Source organism: Thunnus thynnus, chromosome 3 (genome assembly GCF_963924715.1).
Source record: "Thunnus thynnus chromosome 3, fThuThy2.1, whole genome shotgun sequence".
NCBI lineage: Eukaryota > Metazoa > Chordata > Actinopteri > Scombriformes > Scombridae > Thunnus > Thunnus thynnus.
The window spans coordinates 2,633,437-2,658,043 of NC_089519.1; the positions used below are offsets into that span (position 1 = coordinate 2,633,437).

At 38.6% G+C, this 24,607-nt stretch overlaps 2 protein-coding genes across 5 annotated transcripts; one reads left to right on the forward strand and one right to left on the reverse strand.

Annotated features, from left to right (window-relative positions):
- Positions 1 to 880: 880 nt before the first annotated feature.
- Positions 881 to 14,429, forward strand: LOC137174883 (phosphoribosyl pyrophosphate synthase-associated protein 1-like). 4 transcript variants are annotated; one of them, XM_067580416.1, is made up of 12 exons: positions 881 to 1,204; positions 1,344 to 1,546; positions 4,742 to 4,794; positions 4,922 to 4,988; positions 6,592 to 6,764; positions 7,190 to 7,305; positions 7,470 to 7,525; positions 7,808 to 7,953; positions 9,809 to 9,853; positions 12,374 to 12,444; positions 12,853 to 12,999; positions 13,917 to 14,429. In XM_067580416.1, exons 2-12 carry the CDS (start codon positions 1,383 to 1,385, stop codon positions 14,073 to 14,075), a joined length of 1,197 nt encoding a protein of 398 aa, XP_067436517.1. In that variant the 5' UTR covers positions 881 to 1,204; positions 1,344 to 1,382; the 3' UTR covers positions 14,076 to 14,429. The 4 variants fall into 4 exon arrangements, with proteins under 4 accessions (XP_067436517.1, XP_067436509.1, XP_067436500.1 ...); XM_067580408.1 differs by having other exon boundaries at positions 881 to 1,123; XM_067580399.1 differs by having other exon boundaries at positions 881 to 1,546.
- A 3,577-nt stretch (positions 14,430 to 18,006) lies between these two features.
- Positions 18,007 to 19,793, reverse strand: LOC137174905 (GTP-binding protein Rhes-like). Its single transcript, XM_067580436.1, has 2 exons — positions 19,567 to 19,793; positions 18,007 to 19,454 (listed from the first exon to the last, which is right to left on the reverse strand). The coding sequence occupies exon 2, from the start codon at positions 19,436 to 19,438 to the stop codon at positions 18,812 to 18,814; it is 627 nt and encodes a 208-aa protein (XP_067436537.1). The 5' UTR covers positions 19,439 to 19,454; positions 19,567 to 19,793; the 3' UTR covers positions 18,007 to 18,811.
- Positions 19,794 to 24,607: the final 4,814 nt, after the last annotated feature.

The window sequence follows — 24,607 nt, forward strand, 5'->3', positions numbered from 1 at the left end:
ATTATTAAATGTTCTGAATTAAAAAGCTTATGTTATTTTCATTAAAAGTCGCCACATTTGCAGAGCTCACTTCATTTTGCTGCAACACAGCTTACTTTGTATAAAACGAATGCATCTAAACAATATTTCTTAACCTAAAAAGTTGATCATTTCTATTCTGCAAATAATAAAATAAAAAATGATACACTGAGTTTGTGTGGATTCCTCATGATCATCATCTGCTACATTCAAATTACCACAAAAGCGTGACTGCACATGAGTCCTGTTGGCATTTCAACAGTACCAGTATTTACTTGTAATGAGGTCATATATGTCAAATAGAGCTGTAGGGTATGATGACTCAATAATCCTTATTATAGAAAACAACTGTATTTTACCCAATGTAGTGCAATAAAAACAATCAAATCAAAATCAAAACATATACTCATGCAAAAGAAAGGATGATTCCTCAAATCTTAATATCATATCTTATAATATTGTAGAACATAACTGAGTTGGCAGAATTCTTCAAGAATGTAAATAAGTACGACTTTGAGGTATGCAACTCTGTATTTTGCTTTTAAGAACTTCCATTTCATTCCACACTACACGTCTCCTCCACAACATTTCCAAACGAATTATTGTACTTTTTTAAACACTACATTTCTGACAGCTGTATTACTTGTTACTTACACTCAAAGCATAATATAATCTCTTGCTACATTGCTGTCTCATAGGATAAAAGTAGGGCAAAAAAAAACCTTCCACCACCACATTTTGCTCGTTGCGCTTTAATAGTAGGTCACTCAAATCCCACACACTGATTGGTCAACACTGTATCTTGCACGCCCTCTGTTGTCTCGATCTAGTCTTTGATTGGTCCTCTTAAACGTCACTATGGTCTTTGCGGGTTTTTTTCTGTTGCTGCGACCGCATTGCTACAAAGTTTACAGTCGCCACGCATCAATGTTACCAGTAGAGTTTTGATTTTATTGCATTGTAGCAGCGCCCAGGCTGTTGTTGGTACCTTTTTAGTTCGTCGGTGTGTGTTCTGGGTACGATAAAGAGTCAATAAAACGCATGGAAATACAGAGTTGAGCCTCCCATCTGCTGTCGCTCTTGTGGTAGACTGGTCGGTGCAAAGGTGGATGTTGAGTGTTGCTCCCACGTTACATGTGCTCTTTGTTGTTTTAGTTTACATACAGTGTTGCGTTGCAGAACTACAGTGAGATTTACTGTTTTTCTTACTTTAAAATGCGTCTGCATGGTAGAAGTCTAAACCACCAAGTGCTCATATTTTAGTGTGGAAACTTCTCGTAACAACGGACTTTTTTTCTTTTTTTTTCTTTTTTTGGACAATTTAGGCGAAACGTGACCAAATACCACATTGTTTCCAAAGCAACATGCCTATTAGGCGTTTTGGGGGTCACAGGTCTCTGGTCTCTCACTCTCAAACTCCAAAGTTGTCTTATGGTTACCCGAAAATGAACATTTCAAGAAGTGGATACCGTGTGTTTTCTGCCAACTCCACCACCGCCTGTACCGAGCTGGCCAAGAAGATCACAGAGTAAGTGAGGGTTAACTGTACAATACCATCATGATTATTGCCATTTAATGTCTGTCATTTTTAGGATTGGCTTGTCTTTGTTACATATTTAGAAGGGAAGACGACCGCACATCTGCTCCAATTATTTTATAATAACCGACGTTTCGACCACACTTTGTCTCCTACAAGTATCATTTACAGCCTTATACTATCAAACACCTGGCGCTAATCCATAATCAGTGACATCATCACTTCATGTAGCCGACACTTGAGTTCCTCACAATCACTGAACACTAGAAAGAGCACTTCCACATTCATTTAATTCCATATATTTTGACACAAAGGGACACATCAATAAGACAATACCATATGTCCCTAAAATGTATAAGATTTAACCTATCAAAAAGAGGACAATCAAGAGATAGACACATGGGCCTGTGTTTATTCAGCCACTACAAAAACATGTATTGTTAGGGGCCCAAGCTAAACCATGGAATAATATGAAGATATTATACCAACAACATTATCATTTTAATAATAAGGGGGAAAATTGTTTTGAATTCAGTACACACACACACACACACACACACACATACATAAACATGCACATGGAAATCATAGGGTAACTCATGACACTTACGCCACATGTTGTCCACAAGACGATGGTGTGACGGCACAAGACACTGTGATAAATAACAGTCCACAACAACAACAAAGTAGGAGTAATACCCCTAAAATTGCAAAATAATGAATTAAAAACATAAATCAGGTTGGACAAGTGCATATTTTTAACATACAGCAACAAATTTTAACATTTTAAACTCGCAAAAGATTCAGAAGCGACAACAGTAACGAAATTACTGGGAAGAATAAGCCTGCAAGAAAACTCATTTCTATCATGTTGACTTGTCACTTGCACCCACAACTTATATACGCTCTGAAACAAGGCTTTGCATCAGTATTTAGTAGTCGGTTAAATTGTAGGCAGAATTTGCTTGGGTTAGACTTTTGTATTGTTTTGTTAGTATAAATAAATAAATATTGTATATTGCCTATGTAGTCCTTTACTCTGTGGATACAGTAGGTGTCACTTGTCTCTACCTAAAAACATGATGCTAAACTTTCTAATCTAAATCAAAGCATTAAATTATTATATTAGCTCTTAATTCAAAGACTTAAACTAACCCCAGAGTTTCTCCTTCTGTTTAATAGTTGAGTTTGTCACCTTGAAGTGTCCTTTGATGGTGTAACTGCTATTTAAGTGGCTTTTCCAACCTGAAAATAGTCTTGAGTTTATGTATTTCTTGGCATGAATATAATCCCCCAACTGAACCATCTGCTGGTGGAAACTTTAAGTTAAGAATCCCCTGAATCATCATTGCTCAAGTATAATTGCAGATTAACTACACATTATGCACAATGCTATACAGTGAAGATGAAAGTTTTGTTGTATTAGATTATGATTAATCTGGGTTTTCATCTTCTGGGTGTTGGTGTGGGACATTCAAAGGACCTGTCAGTTAGAATCATTGTGATGAAAGGAGTGTACTGTGCATACACTGCTCTGTTAAGAACGTAAGCAGGGCAGAGATACTGTACTCTGGATGTTGTTGTGACAGCCACACATTATTCTGGCAGTGATTCATGGGGCATTTAAAAAGGGTAGGAAAAACAAGTGATCCTAAAGTATAATGCATTTGAATGATACGGAAATAAAAAACAACAGGAATAATGTGTTTGAAATCCTGAAAACAGTGACAGACTGACCCAGATCTCTGCAAACATCAATATCCTCTCTTGTTGTTTCCCTGTTGAAATCAGAGAGCCACTGTGTTTTTCCTGGCCCTGCAGACTTGTCAGACAGCCAAACAGAAGTTGCTTTGCCCACACAGTGAAAAAGAGCTTAGCTTTCTCAGTTTTCATTGTTTGGCAACACTGCAAAACATTATTAGGGAGATTAAGTTCACTCTGGAGTCCAGTAGAGTTCTCTTGTGGAGCAAAGGTTAAATAACAACGTGAGCACACAGAAAATGTTAATGAATACTGTGCTGAGTATTTACTGAGGTGCACTCATGGTGACTGGGCTGTTTTTTTGAATAACTGAAGTCATCCTTATTTTTGTAACCATGCAATTCTTCAGTGAATGTGACAAATAGAAAGCAGATCATAAGGCTGCAAACTGGGTTGTATTTGCAATATTCTTGAAGCCTTCCCTTGTTATGGGATCCCTGCTGACTGTATTGGCAGAGCCTCCCACTGTCACTGAGCCAAGCCCTCACTCATCTGCGGCGTGCTTTAATGGACTGTCGAGTTCATGCTTTTGTAATTGGCACCATTATGTCACGGTTTGCTTTTCAAATTAACAGCATACTTATCTGCCCAAGGCACAGCTGTATTCAAAGTAGGCTTGTTCAGACTTTGACTTGACGCTACAGGACTGTTAATGTCAATCTCAACTTTGCGTTTGTTTGAGCCATGTGCTTTTTGTGGATGTTGTTACGTGTTTTGTCATTGAAAATGGATAGATTTACAGTCTTATTACATCGCTGAACTTGGCAAAACCTTAAATTAGTAGGCTTCCTTCATGACTGCAACAATTCTGCCAACACTTAAAAAATGTTTACATTCAGTGTTTCTCATAAAAATGCATTGAGTTTATCTTTGATGTCTGAAACAACATATTGAATGCATTTCCTTCCTCATGAAATTATTGCAAAGCCAGTAGTTTAAATATATTTTATCCTGTGTCGTTTACGTCCATATTTTCAAGGAAACAGTCTTTTTTTTTCACTGCCTTTGTTGGCATTGCAGCATTTATTGATGTGTTAGCGCCACCAGCTGTTGATTGGCGGAAGAGCACGAAACTGGTCGTGGGAATGTGTATCAAATCACTGGAGTTTACGTGCATACATGTGCACGTGCTGGTCACAGTAAAAGCCTTCATAATAATATAAGTAAACTTTACATGGCATGACATGTATATGGCAAGACATAATGACCCTCATACTGTATTTCCATAAGTTTGAAAGGGTCTGTGTTTGTCCTGTACACTGCAGGGTCACACTCCTGAGTGCCAGCTAGTCCTGGTTATAACACAGCGATTTAAAAACAACAGTACTAGTACACACCAGGATATTAACACACTTTAATGAGTGAAAAACTGATCGGTGTGTTTATGTGTTTGTAACACACTGTTGCCTGTTTGTTTTTTCCCAGACGCCTCGGTGTGGAGTTGGGAAAGTCGGTGGTTTATCAAGAGTCAAATACAGGTAAGGCTGAGAAATATCCATCAGCTCACTCATATCCATGTTGAATGTGTTTTTGGTTTTTTTGATGTCTCACATGGCTTGAACCTATAGTCATTGTGTGTATGTTTTTTTTTTGTTTGGCTTTCAGAGACTAGAGTGGATGTGAAAGAGTCTGTCCGTGGACAAGACATCTTTATCATTCAGACCATTCCCAGGTGAGACAGAGAGAAGCTCTTAATGCCTTTTAGTTTAATGTTTTTAATCCTCAGCCTTAACTTTGCAGATCATTGTGTTTAATGCCTGCAGAGAATTGTCACCCAACTCGGCAGTTATACTCAGCTTCTTAGCTTCCTTTTGGCTCCTTGCTTCGATTTTACAGACCACAAATGAACTATTGGTTCAAGTTTCACCACGTCAATCACCCCTGTTTCCGGCAGCAGCAGGCAGCTACTCTCAGTTAGAAAAGGTCTGAAAAATACACTGTACTCAGCCAGCTGGGCACCAAACAGCAGACTAAATTGAACTCCTTGCAAGCTAAACACCCAAATATTTTTTGCAGGAGTTGATGAGAGTGAATAGTGGAGTTTAATCATCAGGTGGCAAGAACCATTACTTAGTAAAACTTTGTATACTTTGGTTACTGCGTCCTGGGTATGTTTTTCACAGTCACAGATCCAATCCAAATCATGCTTTGCAGAAACAGGAAAGCCATTACCTAACTATAGTGATGTCACTTGAACCAGTTTAGTCTCCTGTTTGTCCCTGTTAATCAGTTATTTGCTATGAGATAGAGGCTCTGAAAGATAACCTGGAGGGGACATCACATTTTTGAGCCTCGTCTATGTGTCTGTGTGCGTGTGCGTGTGCAGATCCAGCAGGACACTGACCTGCCTGTGTGGGATCTCCGATTTCAACAAACTGTTAATACCAAAACAACCACATAAAGTATCCTGTTACACCAACAGCTCCTCACCTTTCTAAAGTAGCGAAACTGTCGTGATCAAAATTTCAGTGTTTTCCCTGTTAGTTAGTTGGGATGTTCATTTAAAAATGTCCTGTGAAGAAATGTGGTTTTTCCTGCACTGAAGTTCATATTTAGGTCATGTTTAGTTATGCAGTCAGCTATGTGTCTCCTTTATTACAACTTGATCAATCAAATTGCGACAGCCAGGAGCTTTTGAGGTAGGGCTGAACAGTTAATCGAAATTTTTATTGAATTCGCAATATGGCCAACTGCAATGTTCAAGTCACAGGAGGTGCAATATTCGTTGAGAAATGTGTGTCAAAATACCAATTTCAAATGAAATATTGTCATACTACAGAGATGTTCTGGCCTACATAGCATATTCTACAGACTTAAGAAAACATCTTTGTGTAGTACAGATCCCCGCAAAAATCACACCATAATCATTTTAATATGCTTTTCAATGAAAATAAGGATAATGGTGTATAAATGATCATTCCCTCTAATATCACAAATCATATCGCAATTGCAACTTCAGTCAAAATAAATGCAATTATATTTTCTCGAAATTGTTTGGCCCTATTTTGAGGTTATTTTTGGCTTGGGACAAAAAGCTGGTTATGGATGGAGTCCAATAACAAGCTATGTGAAAACAATGGGTATAAAAACAGGTTAGCCTTTGCCACACACTGTTCATTCTATGTACAAAGGTTTATGAGACCATGATTTTGTAAACATTCAGCTGCTGACTTATGATTCCCCATTGGCTCAAACTATTTGCACACCTGTGCAGTGTTTTTTTGCTGGTTTTCATATCTAATGTAGTGTCTTGAATTTCATCTGTTGTTTCTCAGAGATGTCAACACGGCTATCATGGAGCTGCTGGTTATGGCTTATGCCCTGAAGACGTCCTGTGCCAAGAACATCATTGGGGTCATTCCCTACTTTCCTTACAGCAAGCAGTGCAAGATGAGGAAGAGAGGATCCATTGTCTGCAAGCTGCTAGCATCCATGTTAGCTAAAGCCGGTATGAACTGTCATTGCTGAGCGGCTAATATTGCAAGTAACTGCTACTACTTCCAGTAACCCAGATTTATGAGCAAGAAACCTGGTTTCCATAATTGGGATACAGGATTAGAGAAACTTGATTTCCCCAGGTAGATTTTTCCCAGAGAATGACGATTTCTTGGCCATTTATATGTCTGATCAGATTTCTAATCAACATTTTTTTCATGTATACATGTGCATGACAAAGATTTCAGTCAGGGAAAGTATCACTATGACAGTTGAGGGGTGGAAGGAGAGGTACGATTATTACCCATAGCAATGCCTCCTTGTATTCCAAATAATTTATCTCACATTTGATTGGAGAAATTTGCTTTGAAGCCATACCGACTAATATACATATTTACCAATCCTGTAATCCATGTATGTGACCTTTTGTTGTTGCAGGGCTAACTCACATCATCACCATGGACCTCCACCAGAAGGAAATCCAGGGCTTCTTCAGCTTCCCTGTTGACAACCTGAGAGCTTCCCCGTTCCTCATCCAGTACATTCAGGAGGAGGTGATGCTCTTCTTTGTCATAGCATCACAATGATATTACTTGACTGTACATCACTTCATTTGAAGCTGTTTCCTGGTTAAAATGATTTAATATTCTTTTATATACTGTATGATCAAAGGTCAGGTAATATTCTAGCACTGAAAAGAATATTTATCTCTCTCCAGATCCCAGACTACAGAAATGCCATAATTGTTGCAAAGTCCCCGTCGGCTGCCAAAAGGTAGGGACGCTCAGAGCTTGCAAGCGCTGACATCCCTAAGTTCTCTAGTTGTGTTCTCTGTTTTACACACGTGTATCTCTTCTCTTGCTGTGATAGTTGACAGTTTCCCTCTTATGCGTCCTTATTGTGTTTTTGTCTTATTGCATTACCAATTTATGTCCGGCGTGTTCAAGCTTCTGTGCAAACTTCTTTCTGCTCTCTTTTGCCTACGTATTTGTTTGTATGTTTTGTTTTTGTCAGTTTCTTTTGACTTTTGTGTGTCTGCGTGTCCGTCTGTCTCAGAGCTCAGTCCTACGCTGAGAGGCTGCGGCTGGGATTGGCGGTGATGCACGGGGAAGCTCATCATTCAGAGTCTGACATGGCTGATGGTCGACACTCTCCCCCCTTGTCCCGCACCACCACGGGACACACCGGCTTGGAGCTGCCATGTAAGACACACAACGCAGCCACGTGCATATTCACAAGTTTCTCTGTCTCTGCTCGTGTTTCATCTTTGCTTTTCTTGTAAGTTTCCTTACGGCATTACTGAAAACAAATTTAGATTTATGACTTATTCGGTTTTCAATTACTGGATGTAAGTAAACAGAAAGTCCCTTCTCATGTTTGTTGACTCATAGTAAACTTTTATATCTTCTAAGCCTGCTCCTCTTGTTCCTGCGCCTCACCAAGACACCAAGAATGTGCCTCGGGTGTTTTTATTTCTTCATATTTGTTGTAATTATTGTGCATGTTCAGCCAAGAGAACAACAGTGTCAGTAATCTCACATCGTTTATTTTTACCACCAGTCCAGTAATGACTGCCACGTCTAAATGGTTGTGTTTTGTCTGTCATTAACAGTTTTTTGCTCAACAACACGCATTTTATATGTTCATCACGAAAACGATACACTTCTGCATCTTTTACTGGATGATGGCGACTGTTTACTCATGGATGCAACGCTAGTAAAATGAGAATAATTGTTTAACCGTCACTGAAACATTAGTGTTATGGTAGGCACACAGACTCGGAATCCAGTTGTATTAACTTCAAAAGAGTTTTAAAAAGGATTTAAAAGGGTGGAGTGTTTCTACTGCAGACTGGAAACTTGCCTTTGAAATAACCTGCATAATGTCAAGGTTTCTCAGGACCTATAAACCTGTCTAGGATTGGCTAAACAAAGAGAAACCTTAACTGCTTGCCAGTTCAGCTCTTTTGTTGGGTGGCAAATGTTCCAACAGGGGTATTAGAGTGCTTGAGTTTCAAGCTTTGTAGTCATCAGTGAGAAGAATGAATGCCAAGCTACTGTATGTGGCCATCTGTTGCTCACATGTTTAGTTCCTTAAATTGTTAAACATAACATCTCACAAACATCTATGGATCTTTGTTATATCATTTACCATGTTCCTTATAAGATCCAGAAACCTTTTGGTGAACAGCGGCCACTGTGGTCACAAGTGACAGTTACATGACCAGTAATGCCAGTTACACAGCAATAGCAATACCTTAAGTTTGCTCATATTAGCTAACAGTAGTAACCATTAGTTACTGGTCATACCAGACCAAATAAGGCTGTAGCAGCAAAATCCCTCAGTGTACTGAACTGGGTTAGAACGCTTATGAATACAACTTTTTTTTTTTTTTTTTTTTTTTTTTTTTTTTTTAGGAATGTGTTTATTCTTTCAAATTTTACATAGTTTTGCTTTTAGACCAGAAGCAGGCCTAACCTTGGCTCACAGTCTCCTTATGCTGCCTAAAATGGCCAGCTTAAGACAAGAGTAATGACAATGCAGACCCTGCAGCCACACACACACACACACACAGAGTTTTCTTAGCCTGTTTCAGGTCAGCCCTACCCCAGACGTTGTGGTGCCCAGCTGTGAAATACTGCAGGCAGTGACTGACATTGCCTCCTTTTCTTCCTCAGCCAGATTTAGCCCCCCCCCCCCCCCATCACATCTTGTCCTGCCTGCTCTCTTTTCAGCCGAGTTTACCATCCACCTCATTTCACCTCTTGACTGGGAAATGTGTTTTATGTCAGCTTTCTCCTCTCCAGCAGGAGCTGAATCACACTCATTCCAGCCGTCTCTCTCTTCACACTTGAATTGATTATGTGAAATATCAATTCATGTCACAGAAACGCCTCTAACCTCTGAATACAGTTCTGGGATTTTGAAGTTCTTCTTCAGAAAAGCAGTAGTTTGTTTTGGACATCATTGAGTGTGCTGTAGTATTTTGTCTGTGTCAATTTTATGTCTAATTCTACCTTTTTAATATCTTTTGTATGTCCTATCTTTTGCCAACAGCAGGCAGCAGACATCAGGTCCCATTCCCTGGGATAGAGCTCCCAAGTATGACCATGATGCTTGAATCCATTTTTGCCTCCTGTTGATTGTTTATTCCTCCCTGCATGGAATCACAGAATGGGTCACTGAGGGCTTCCTCTTTCTTTTACATCCAGACAATCACAAATTATAGTGAAATGGTCCCTTTTAATAGATGTCAATTAAGACTGGTAAGGGATGCTAAAATCAACTTGAGTAGAAATAGAAAACAAAGTCACTTTTGTGGTCAATCTCTGTGAATGGAATTTGTTACTGTCTGCAAAACTGCCATCGACAAAAACTTGAGCCTTGATGGATTGGACAGTGAAAACTCTGTTGGAGATCAAAATGTTTTGCCACAGAAAGCAGCTGTTTTTAGTGAAAAAGCTTTAAAAACCCACTGTTGCACTACCTGCTCAGCAAGCAACACAGAGAAATTTAGCATCTACTTGCTGAACATATTGAAGCATTTAGCAAATAAAAGAGCCAAATATTCACCTCTGGAGTTGAAGAGCAAAACCGAGCTAAAGGAAAGTGGATGTTGGACTTCATAGCTTTGTAAAATAGTAATATATCAGTGTTGTCTTTATAGCTTGTTCCACTGCCCTTTAGAGGCCAAAACAGTTTTAAGTACCACCAATCACGTCATTTCTATTATTGGCTGATTCTGATTGGTGGCCAGTTATGGGGAGCTTATTTTCTTAGAGTCAATTGGCTCTTTTTTAATATGCTTGTTTAAAAATGGAAATTATGCCAGCCTCATTATTACATTTTATTGCTTTTTATGAAAACAATTAGTCAGAGTAATTGACAATATTTCACTGCCCTGCAAGTCCAGGACTGTGAATGTCTCACCCCAGTGCAGCAAACCTGCCAGCCCATTTTATTTTGCTGGAGCTAAATCAAAGCCGCCTTGAATATTGATGGCCTCCTTACTGATGTCAGGTATTTCACACACTAGCTCCCGTTTACGTCTGAGGTTATGAAGGGATTAGGACTTGGATTACCTTTTCAAGCTACGTTCTCTTTGCCAGAACTTTACCTTTTCTGTGCAGTTAAATCTGTTGATCAACAGGAATCCAAGGGGTATGTTTATACCTTCGTATTGTTGTGGGAGCTTAGTTCAGAGTCAAACAGGGGATTTTTTAGCAGTGAGAATTCAAATGAATGAGGAAATGAAACAGTTGGAGCGTTTCTGTCCCAGACTTTGCTTTTAAAGCCAACAGGTTGCTCTCTTGATGATGGCAGTATATGTTTTATGTTTACGCTGTCCTTTTGGCAAGGCGAAGGGAAAATACTTAATGTTAATTTTATGATCATGAGGTGAAAATAGTTTTTCCCCTGAGATAATTGTTGGAAGCCCTCAGTCTCTCTTCCTCTCAGTTGAAATGATTTTGGTTCTTGTGAAATGAAGAATTATTACTCGAGCGAGAAATTGTGACATGAACGAGATTAGTCGTGTGTTATCTTAGTCACCGCAGATGTCAATCCTCAGGCTGCTAAATGTTGAATTTTTAGGAGGTCGAATAGAGCCTGAAGACTGAGCTGAGACATGAAACACTGCATAATTGAATTTCATTATAATGTCTCATGCTAATTAATCCACTAATTAGATTTAGGTTATGAAATCACCTATAACTTTGAACAGTGCTGATTAAGAACTAGATACTGTCGTTCATTCATTGCTTTTAATGAACAAAATCATGCCGCAAGCAATAAAATCCCGCCCTGACTTGTGTTCTTGTTCTCCAGTTTCTGTTTTGAGTTGTGGGCTCAGTAACTGCTTGATTCCTTTTTGTTGAAAAAACCCTCACTTTGATTTTGATTCTAGTTTCCCAGCATCCTTTTCAATCCAGAAATCTGCAACCATTCACAAACATTTTTACACACACAGAGGCCTTGCTTGGATCGTCCGTGATGAATTTTGGGAACTGACCTCTGAATGTGCCTTGTTTTGTTCCGAGGAAGCTTTTGGCATGGTCAGGGCTTCCATATGGGGGACCCTACTAGTTGAATGTGGTGGGTTCTAGACCTGGGTTGATTATTACTTGAAATCCCTTCAAGTACTTGGAACGTTCATATATGCCTGTTGGGGTTCAGAGACTTCAATTTGGGGGACTATAAACAAGCTCCAAGATAAGTTTCATAGTATTTGATTAGATTACAAGTAATGATCAACTCTGGTCTGGTGGTTCCTAAAGGAGGCTCACTTCTACACTCACTTGTCCAGCTACCACTATACCAACTATGCAACTAAACCATATAAATTAAGTCTTGTGTTTGACAAATTGGTCCCTCAAATAACTTGATTTATTTTGCCAAAATCTTAACAGTCTAATGCCCTGCAGTCATTGGATTGGTGCTGTGGTAACTGGAAACTTGTTGGAGTTGAGCTGTCTTGCATGATGTCTGCAGATTTTAACCAAATCCCGTTTCTCACCAAATCTCCCTACTATTACCTGCCCTCAAGAATCCTCTCCTGACTGGGATTTTCAAGATCCTTTCTTTCCTGAAAGTTATGTTCCTTTTTTAATCTGTGTCTTTCAGTGATGATGGCGAAGGAGAAGCCACCTATCACTGTTGTCGGAGATGTAGGAGGCAGAATCGCCATCATTATCGTAAGACCTCCAGATTTTATGTGATTTACTTTTTATTTAAATAATTCAGGAATTCATTCCTCATACTGAAATATAGGAGCCCAGAAAACAACTGCACTGGTAAGATACAGTGTGAGGAATGGCTTTAATTATTGGGTAATCCTATGTCATGATAGTGACATTTTCACATATTAAATCATTAAGGTAAATTACTTGGGGAGGGGGGGCTGCTTAATTCATATGCAAATTTATGTGATGGGATGTTTTTACTGTTCAGTCAGTTCATTGCTGATGTTTCTCAGAAAAGGGATATTTGTACTTAAATAGATTCATGTCCGCCTCTTCCCCAGCGACAGTTTCAACAGAAATATTATTTATACAACGTTGACTCCCAAAAACAAAATACTAAACTAAACCTCATTTTCTCAGGATGACATCATAGATGATGTGGAGGACTTTGTTGCAGCAGCAGAAATCCTGAAGGAGAGGGGAGCCTACAAGATCTACATCATGGCTACACATGGCCTGCTGTCTGCCGAGGCACCGAGACTAATAGAGGAGTCTGCTATCGATGAGGTAAAATCATGTGTCATCCTTTCTTCTTCCACTGAAGTTGTAATTCACAGAAACATGGGGGAAAAAAACTGTGTTAAATGTGTTTAATACGTCAAAAAGTTGAGCTAGAACTACCATCAGTAAATTGGTTTACTCTCTATATCTGAAAATAGGAGGCATATAGTGATATTTGTCTTCCTAAATGTCAAAATCTTCATTTCTGAAACAGAACTGTCAGTTTTAGATATGTGTAATTGCTTATTTATTAACGCTTTATTTGTCAGACTATTTATGCACAGTCTTTCATGCTTTAATAATGCTGCATAAGGAATGAAGCTGGAGAGAGCATGGATGTAAAAATGAGTTTTAATAACAGACATGATAAATAAACATTTTAGTAACATTGAGATGCAAATTACAAGTACGAGTTGAATATGAAACAATTTGACATTCTGTCTACATAATACACTGATTTCATTTAATACAGACCTTGTCAGAAATATTACAGCACTTTTTTTTCCTTTCAGTAGCTGCGTTGGTAAGATACAGAGTGAGAAATGGCTGTAATTATCGGTGAATTGTGAGAGTGAAGTTTTCACATAGTAAATCATTAAGGTAACTTTGTTGTTGGTTTGTTTATATGCAAATGTATGTGCTATCTCCTATGTGAGATTTATTAGTTGTTTTCCATGCAGTGATTAATTCTAGGAACCAATAAATCAAGCTTCACTAATCTATTGCTCATGTTTTGAATAACATATATGTAAAAATGTAGAGAATCAGAGTTAGCTACATGGGCGGTCATATTATTTGCCAGTTTTAGCACAGGGTGTATAGATTTTATGCAGCTTGAAAAGAGGTAGTAGTGCTGCCTGAGAGGCTATACTCAGGGCACAAAAGTCTGAAACAAACAGACTCTCTCTCTATTTCACCTCCAGGTGGTGGTGACCAACACTGTTCCCCACGAGGTGCAAAAGCTGCAGTGTCCAAAAATCAAAACTGTGGATGTGAGTATGATCCTGGCTGAGGCCATCCGGCGCATCCACAACGGAGAGTCCATGGCCTATCTGTTCCGCAACATCGCCGTGGATGACTGAGGCAACAACGCGCATATACGTTCCTGTACAAACCAATCACACGTGACCAAGCACACATGAGGACCAAGAATCAACAGTTTACTTCAATCTGCTCTTTAACTCTAACTTTAAATTTTCTGAGACACACGTTCACAGAAATTTGCTCTATTTACTGTATGTTCCATATGAAGCAGCGTTATATTTCCTTATGTGTTACATAGTTGGACTGTGCAAACAATACAGAATGTGTCACTTCAGTAATACATGTCCCCTACCATCTGGAGACATTAATAGCACAACATAATGTATCGTGTGCGGCTTCTCAGTATTTTTGCTGAATTTGGCAAATAAAGCTATTCTTCTTGAGTGAGTAAAGTTGTTTTTTTGTCATTTTGTTTTTATTAAACACTGCTTAAATGATAAAAGTTTTGGTATACTTGGATAACTAGTTATAAAATACCACAGCTTTCATTATAAAGTTCAAGTATGGTTTGCATTTTGGTGGAAGAGTGAGGAAATTCCTGTAACTGTCAGAAATGTACAGTACAGCGGCTTCACACCTCAATCTAAGCTTTCAGTAGCAGTTTCAGTCACAGTGGAGGCTGCTTGCTTTATGAAGCATGGAAAAGCATGAAATGTCACACTGCAGTATTCAGCTACACTTTGATAAAAATAATCATCATAAAGCTGCTTGTCATTTTATGGTTGCGGTATATCATACAGTGCAGCACTTATCAGGAAGCAGCTCGCTGCTGAAAGATTTGGTTATGCAGGCAGGGCACTGGAGTTAGATTGTTGTAACGTGTCCTGATTTTCTTGTTCATAAAACTGTAAATCCTGTCTTTTCGTGCTGTGTGTATGTGTAACATTATGTAACACTAGAAGTAAATGAACATTTTAATGCCTCCTAAAATAAGAAGATGGAGGAAATACAATTTTAAGTTTAACACACCAAAAAATGACCAGTTATGATTGTAATGCAGAGCTGAGGCTCTAACACTGTGGGTATATAGAATATAATCACTTTAAATTGGCCTTTAAATGACATAGTGGCTGATTATTATTCCCACATGTAACCTCTGACTTAATTCAACTACAAACATTCATTTCTCTAAAAACAAAAATAATAATAAGTGACTCATTCACTAGTGTGTCTTACACATTGACACATGCCCCAACAAGGCTCAGACAGAGTAAATTTAGGCATTTGACGCATTCTAGAGTTATATTTATTCTTCTAAAGAGGCAGAAAAAATAAACCTGCATTGTAGTAATCTGAATATACCAAAGATACTAATACATTTATATATAAGCAATACATAGACGGTTGACATTTCATTGCTTAGTTCAGTAATCTTGCTGTGTTCTGTCCAGGACCCTGAACTTGTTCTAAACGCCTCAGAGTCCCTTAAATCTGCTGAGGAGCTTTGACCAAGTCCAGGGGCAAAGACATCTGAGAAAGCGAATCATAAGTGTATGAATGGCCTCTCTCGCTGCTAATCTAACCGTGGAATTCTGATCAAAACAACAATGCTAGAGTGAAGGTTGTCTGCGTAAAATGTCTACTCTGAAAACCTCAAATATCCATCTCTGACCTAAAATGAATCAAAAGTAGAACTCCATGTTATGAGATGACAAATCCACACACCTGAATGACTGTGAAGCTGCTAGGCCTCCCTCCCTTCACAAGTGAACAAGAGCACAGTGCGGAAGAATGTTTAAATGTGGACTGAAAGAGGAACTGCCCACAAACGTTTACCCAGTAACTTCCTCAAATTAAAACAGGAAACTTGGTTCAGTCTAATCTGATGGCATGGTGTGTGTGTGTGTGGGGGTGAGAGGAGGGTTGGGGGGGGGGGGGACTTGGACCTGAGCACTACAACTGTCTCTGCTCGGCAGGTTGCCTATAGGGGAACCATGTACATCTATTTAAGGAACTACACAATGGTCCATTTTGTCAACCGGTTAGACAAGAGTGCAGCTGAACCATATAGTATTCAAATGTTATGATGCTAAAGGGCAGCTGAGTTTCTTTTTCACACTTTTGTGTGCTGTCCCCTCACACTTGGAGCCGGTTAGCAGAGTTAATGCTGCCTCTTTAACTGGGTCGTCATACTTGCTGTCATCTTAAATTTCAAATGTTTTGTAGAGATGGGAAGTGTGTTTGTGATATTTTTCAGCCTGTTTCAGTTCACTTTAAACCTGTGTTTTCTGCTTCAAAATGGCCAGCTCTGCTACATGAGACTCTGTGTACACACTGAGTCAATCCAGTCACTCCAGACTGATGATAGACAATAAGATCAGCACACATTCTTTGAAACTTGATGAAAACTTAAAGATGAATGAAAACTCCCCCTTCACTTAAAAAGTGTGTTTTGCTTCTTGTTGCTACAGTTTGAGCTTCACTCTGCAGAATGATGTATGTGCAGAGTGTGACACTAGAAAGCTGTTTTCACATTCAATCTTCTGAAAGGAGAAAGTTGCTCTGCGCTTACTTTTTGAGTTTAAAGGCGTGTAGGCTACCTATGAGCATGATTTGTGACATCACAACTAGTAGTTCAACTTACGCAAACTTGTGTAAGTAAACGTACATTGAGAATAGACTTTTCAGTGACGTAGGAGGCATCTTGTGTCCAGCAGTTAATCTTTGGAAGTGAAAAATATTTGCATATTCATAGATTCTTGAATTTCTATGTGGGAGAAGGATTAGATGCCATTTTAGGGATTTTAAATGAGATAATTGAACTTTTTTTGTGGAAAAACCACATTAGACACAACTTATTATTCAAAGTAGACTATTTTATATACATCTCAAAACATGTCTGGAGGGGATCTTTAAGAGAAGTTTGAGTCTGCTCACTTGAATATAAAAGTCATTCACAAAATCATTTTCTTAAAACCTTAAACGTGCACATGTGAACATGAGGCGTCTAATTGAAGGTACCACAGAGGACACTAGGGTTACACACACACTGAGCCCTTGCTAATTTTAGTAAATGTAGTGTGTGTTTTTCACCAACAGATGGTAGCATAGATCTTAATATACTGCAGGATGCAGCCAACTGAGAAAACCTGGAGCACAAGCTCTTGCATTATCTATATTTCAGCTTTCTTTAGACATTAATTTAGGTGTTTTAGTCACTTTTTTGTGTTTAAAAGGATAAAAAATAGAAACAGGAACTACTCTGGTGATACATTTGTTGACACTTGTGGGCTTGTTTATCTTATTTTATGACTGCATGGATGCTGGAGCAGTAATTATAGAAACAGACCATGCTGGGACTCTATCCAAAGTAATCAGTAATCACAGTTTTGTAACACAAGCAGTGATATTTGACAAGTAGATTATCAGTGTGACTGCCTCTAATCTTCACTTCTGTATTTCACAGTACAGTTTTATCATGTGATTTTATTGTATTGGTTCCCATTTTTGTGTTGTAATTTCTACATAAAAGGACATAAAAATATGTGTTCCCTGTAAAAAAAAAAACTGTTTGCTATACTGAAAGTAAGTTTGCATTTTCCTGACCCCATGAAGAAAGAAGCTCTCAAATACTGTAAAAATTCACAACTCCCTGTGGGTCAACAAGAATAATAACTCTTCCTGCTTCAAATATGCTAAATTAATCAAATAACTGCCAAAATAACAGCAGTCCTATAATGCAGTTTTACTATATTGCAATATAATTGTATTTTTACAGCATGGTCCATGTCCCTGATGTATCTCATGTATGTTATGTTTGTTTATTTTGTCATTTATTGCTGTACTAACATGATTCCCTTAAAGGAATTATTTTAATTTTAATATAATTAATGATTAATTTATTTGCGTTGAAATACTTATCTTGTTTACATAATTATTTACTTAGAAGTGAATTTGCTTCTCGACAATTTATAGATAATTTATACATCTGGTACATTAATATCAACAATTTCACACAACAAATTTCACTCTTTGTGCTTTTATTTTTTATTACACATTTAGATCCACATTACACTTACATGTGTGAAATAAACAACAAAATAATGCCATTTGTGAGATGATAAAAAATTTGAATTTATAAAAAAAAAACATAATTTTGAGTGGTAATTCTAAAATGAAAAGTGCATTTATAGTTTACATTTGCATTTCACCACTTAAAAAATTCCAAGAATAATATCACACTCAATTGCAAATACAAACTGAAATACAAAATACAAAAAATGTAAACATTATGATGTGCTACAGGTGAATTAGTACATTTTACAGAATAGATACAACTTTTGCACAAACCACAACATATATATATACACACAGTTTCACTTAGTAAATAATCTGTTTGCAACAGTCCAAAAATCTTGATGTGAGTGAACATTTAAATAGAAATCCAAAAGCTATACATTGATCTAAACACCTGCAGCATGTCACCAAATAAGCAGCAACAACAAGTAAACAACTGAGTAATTAATGTCCTACTCTCCACTTCATTTAATTCAGGTTCATAATTATTCAGGTTGCAGTCTTTTCAAGTTCAGTCTAAATAGCGTTCTCCTCCTCAGTTTCTTCTCTTCTCAGTTGTGAACCCTGAAGTGTCTGTTGGTCCAAAATCACTTACAGTATCTTAAGTAGGCAGCTCTTCACTTTACACCCACACTGACTGAAGTCGAGTTTTTCTGTCTCTCCTCCTCTGTCCAGCAGCACTGAGTTGCGCATCATACCCTCTGTTCTCTCATCTCTTGTCCCTTCATGAAGCACATTTCTTCTTCTCTGTTTCCCATTAAGACAGAATACAGCTGTTGGTCTTGTTCATAGGCGGCCGGAAGCTGGTGTCTTTCGGAAAGGTCTCCCTGCGTCTGCGTAATGCAGGGCTGAGGCGGCTTGGAAGGTTTGCTTGCTGCAGGAGCTCCTTGAACACCTCCACCACGTTGGCGTTCTCCTTTGCAGAGGCTTCCAGGTAACTGTTGTTCCAATCCAGCTCTACAGTTGACAGCACATCGTCACTGGACACCTGACGCTCGTCTTCCTGGTCTGCCTTGTTCCCCACCACCACAATCGGTGTGTACTTGTCCTCCTTGATCTCCAGGATTTCATCCCGAAGGCTCTTGACAGCCTCCAGTGACTCTGGGTCATTCACAGCGTACACCAGTGCAAAGGCATCGCTGTTTTGAATGGAGAGCTTGCGCATGGCTGGGAAGGAGTAGCTGCCGCTGGTGTCCAGAATCTCCACGGTGACCTTGACCCCTCCGAGGTCATACTCCTTGCTGTGTAGCTCCTCCACTGTGCGCCGGTGTTTGGGCTCAAAGGTGTCCTGGAGGAAGCGCCGGATCAGGGCTGTCTTGCCCACTCCTGCTGCCCCCAGAAACACTAGACGCACCTGAGTCTTCTCCTTCACCTCCAGAGACATGCTGCTTTTTAATGGCCTGGATGAGTGAAGAAAAAACTGTGTCACAAAAACTGCCTCAATGCACTCACTTCCTCTTAGTGGTTACAACAGTCTCTGACACTATAAATTTCAACAGCTGTCAGACTTACTCTCTTCTTTTAAATTGTTTTTCCTTGAAATTTTTCCCTTCAGCAGTTTCTTGTGAGTCTTCGTCTTGAGCTTCTTTTTGCTTTTTTTCACCTGCCACTTTATCAGGCTGGCAGGAGTGCTCTTTCAAAGCTCCTCAAAGTTGTCTATTGGGTGCTCCTCTATGCCTGTGATCCCACACACACTGCCTTTTATGCCTGTTTTGGTAAGAGAGCATCCATGCCCTCCTGTAGTTGCAACCAATCAGCAGGAGGCAGCCTGTTGAAGCGTAACATCCAGGCAGCCAATGATGGAAGGGCATGCAAATGAGTGTACGGGGCCAATTCAGGAGGAGAGAGGAGGTGATATCTGAGAGTGAATAAACAGCAAGAAGAGTGTGGAAAATACCATATGAGCAGGGTCCTAATTATAATTCCAGACAATCACAGAGTACCGTAGAAAAAAGACATCATCTTTCCATCCATTATATGCATCAGTTGTGACAGCATAATGACACATGGAGACAAATATCAGAAAATCTCTTTAAATAGACAGTTCTGTTTAGATTCCCTCGCAGCAAAGATTTCAGTACTCACAGAGAGTGCTGTTAGTGGTGTTTTCTACAAAACTAGCCAACAGAGTCATGTCCGTCTTGCTCTTGTGGTTGACTGATTACCTATATGGGATTACTAGTCCCCTTTATGAGACAGGATCATCCCATAAACAAGCCTTTTTCTGAGCTACAAGATGCAACATGTCTTTGTATAAATGTAATGTTTGGCATGATCTGCTACCTGTAATTTCAGATTGTAGTACAGAATCTGATGGTGACAGGAATGCTAAGTAGTGTATCAGGTGATAATAAATTATTTACTTCCTGTTTGAATGAGAACAACCTCTCACAATGTATGGCTGTTGAATATTTACATAATGCATTTGTGGAGATAATATAATGATAATCTATTAATTAGACAGTGAACCTATTGGTTTATCATAATCATGCTTGGATTATTTTGAATGTTAGTTTCCTGTTTTGTTGCAGGGTACAAAGGTCTGCACACTGTTATGTAATTTTATTCTTTTCTGAGGCAACGTTTCGATCTGTAAGATCTTCCTCAGGCAAATGTAAATGAGAGACGGGCCTTTCTAGTAGAGGCAGCAATCAAATAAAATCATTATCACCTGCTGGTCAGCAAGTAGCAGGGAAAACAAACACCACAAGATGGCAGTCACAAAAGTGTATATGATGGGAGTACTCTAGAAAATAGAAACACCAGAAATCCACTTTTTTTTTTTTTAATTCAATGTTGATATGACATTTGAAAACATATGGTCGGTCATTCAGTAAAAAAAATTGACATATGTCTAATTACACATCATAGGGCAATGGTCTGTGTAGGAGAGTATAAATAAATAAATAAATAAATGAATATATGTATATGCACACACCATATCAATGATAGACCTATCTTATCAAATTTCATTAGGTGGGAGGCCATCTTTATCACACCCAAACAAGTAAAAGAACAATTGAATAGAGAAAAAAGGATAGAAAAAATGGAAAATAGAGAGATATAGAAAAAATATATAGAAAGACAACAGCATTGTAAAAGCATGCAACAAGCATACAAAATAGTTTTAAAATCTCCAATGACTGGTAAAGGACCAAAAGTCAAAATACAATATAAATCAACCTATCAGTGCATAACCTATTGGTAAAATCTGACTCATCGTTAATACTCATGGTAGTCATCAATCCCAATCAATCACAAAAAAGGTCTCAGATCAAAATGCATATTAAGACCTTTTGGTGACAGAGTGCAAAATGTGTGTGTGTGTGTGTGTGTGTGTGTGTGTGTATTATACCTTTTTTTTTCTTTTCTCTCCCACACAGACCATTGCCTTATGATGTGTGTACAGAGACCTGATTGAAGATTGGAGTTTTGTGACTGTAGGCTATTTTGCCTGCCTCTTGACATTTGTGTTTAAGCCTCTGTGTGGCATCTGTCTGGCTAAGCTGGTTATCAGCCTGTTCAGTCACCTCTGGGTTTTCTTATCTAGCTTTGAGCATGTTCATGTGAAAGAGGCGGGGGTTGTTAATTATAAGTGACTTCATCAGAACCATGAATGAGTTACTTCATATGATGTGAGATGAAACGGTGATATCAAATACCTGCGGAACAATTCTGTTTTAGGAACAGCAAAAAGTGAAATGTAATCAACAGCCTGTAATAATACAACAGAGTAAGAAGATATAGAAAGACTAGAAATAAAAAAATATGTTTTTACTGACCTATAAAAATATATAATGCTCTTTTTTACTTGTCACTTTATTTTAAACTCAGGACTTTTGTCCATGTTGGGATCCTGTAGGGGTCAAGTCAACTTGTCTGGGGGGTTGTGCTATCTAGATTTATATGTGGTGCATAGAAACTGAACATTACTTCTCTGTGTTTAGTTTTGACTCTGTGGACAATAAGCAAACCTGTGCCAGATGAGAGAAGAAGTTTTTTTAGTTTATAAAGTAGCATCAGATCAGAAATGTATGTCAGTGTAAAGACCTGAGAACTGGAGAGATGTTTTCCACTTTCTTGCTGAGTATTCTAGTAGTACTGTACATTTTTTTAACGTCTGGTGACCAAAAATCCTGAGTTCATGCAGCGGCATAGATGTGATAATGTGACAGATAATTGGACAGAAATAGTATTTCACTCCCCTCAGTTCTTGTAAGTTGCTGAGTGTATGAATCGAGGATGAGCAACAGGCTTTGTCAGCCTTTGTCAGGACTCCATGCAGAAACACTAGTGTTTATCCACTGTAAGTTGTTTGCTGATTCCTCCTGTAGTGAAAGTGTATCACTTACCATTAGAAACCTGAGCTAAAACGGTATGATTTGCTTCCTGTGGTGTTAAATCTGAATAAATTAAAAACATATTTGCAGAACTTATCTGTCCTTAAGCTGATGATATTTTATTTACACATATTCTAGGGAGAGAAGCTTATAGATCGGTTTAGTCACACATGGCAATGCATGACTCCATGTGAATCACCCTAAGCTGTCCTTGGTGTCCAATTAGATGTGATGCATTGCCTGTAACTGTCTGAGAAAAAAAAAAATCTTGCCTGCTGCCAGTTTCTCAGTTTGCTCTAGAGAAGTGAACCTGACTCGTGATTCCCCCTAAATTTCCCCTGAGACTGGTGTCGTCCCACAGACTGTGATTCTCCCTGCCTTGTTAGGTTAGGCAACGGTGTAGAACCATGATAAGCCCCAGGGAGCACTGCAACCCCTCCTACCATCCCATCAACATTTTTAATACACCAGTAAAAAAAATATCATTCCACCTCAGGGCTTCAAAATATAACTGTTTTCAAAGGAAACTAGTTCTGTTTAATTGCAGTATATATTTTACGTAATAGTGACTCTTCAACAGGCAAAGATTTCTTCACACCTTTCTTCACTGATTATAGCTTTGGGAGTCAAGAATGCAGTTCAGTGTGGTTACAGTTTGTCTTTGCAGGACTGTTGGGTTGGTGGAAAGTAACTAAGTGCATCTTTTTCCATTTTATACTTCCATTTCACTACTATTCAGAGGGTACATTGTACTTCTATATGTACTACATATTATTATATGTGTAAAATGATTATCGTATAATTTATGATGCATTGTGATACGTTAAACTGAGTAATAGCATAAGTAATAATAATGTGTTACAGTAAAAATACAGTAAAAATTGAATCCATACACCCTAAATATCAGCACAATTAAGAGCTTAAAAGTAAATGAAACAGGATCTCCCATCTGTGGCCACTGGATGTTTTCTTGTGTACTTGTGTCACTGTGTTTCATATCCAAGTTATTTTTCTTGTACTTCTATTTACAATCATGCTGCCCTGTGGTGATGATAATGACCAGATGGCATCGCCTGTTGGACTGAAACGAATGTTCAGCTCTGTGTGAGTAAGAGACATTGTTGTATACAGTCACACATTAAAAAAATTTCATGGCCATTCATTTCAATGCACATCTCTTACACCAGGAGAATAAATCATGTTGTTTGATACAGGAATAGCTCTATATATTTTTTTTTATCCTCCCTTCATTTATCTGCTCTGCTATGTTGAGTTTTTTAATGCCTGTTCAACAGGTTGCTCTGCCTACATGACCTGTGTCAGGACACTATTGTACTGAATGTGCAGTAGTGCTTCAGTGCGTATATGCGTCTTTTTGTATGCACACGCGACCTCGCTCAATCAGTGCTTTTTTAAATTTTTAATTTCCTTCCTGTTGCTTCCAACCTGGTTTCTAGTGTCTACCTATGTGCATTTCTTCTTCAAAGACTAGCAAAATCACACAATGACCATGTTATGTCATATGCTAGCCCCAGGTCGATCTCTCAATCAGAGAAAGTCAATTATTATTAGTTTTGTGTGTGTTTTTATTTGAAATACATTTCCTAGTAGCTTTGAGCCCCTCTGGCTCTGTATATTGATGTAGAGTGACCTGTGTCTTGGCCCTCTGGCCTGATCATCTGCATCTACGCTCCTGTGGGAAACATGTGCACTACACTGTCATCTTGTCAAGATGATGCCACAAGATGACAGTGTTGAAATCTGACAGATGCCAAATATAAATGTTGCCCTACATTACATACAACTAACCTTCACTGCTCCTGGAATATTATCTCTACTCTTTCAAGAAGGTGAGATGCAACACAGATTATGTTTGATGCAGAAAAGACGACATAAAAGACACCATCTGTAGTACTCAAACCTCAAAAGCTTTGCATGATTAGATTTTATCCACGTGTCTTTAAGGATGTCAGTCAGTTCACCACTTTGGCCGAAACTGAAATATGCAAAGAAATCCCTGACATTTTGGCTAGAGCCACCAGGTGTTAGCTCTGCTGGTGTTAGCATGGCTGTATACTGTTAGCCTCATTCCCGCTAATGTCAACAAAAGACTGGCATAACGACAAACAAAAACAGTGCTGCCCTGCAGATATTAGCTCTCCAGCTAATGAAACAGCTAGCTACCTCTGTCAACCACTTCACATTTCACCACA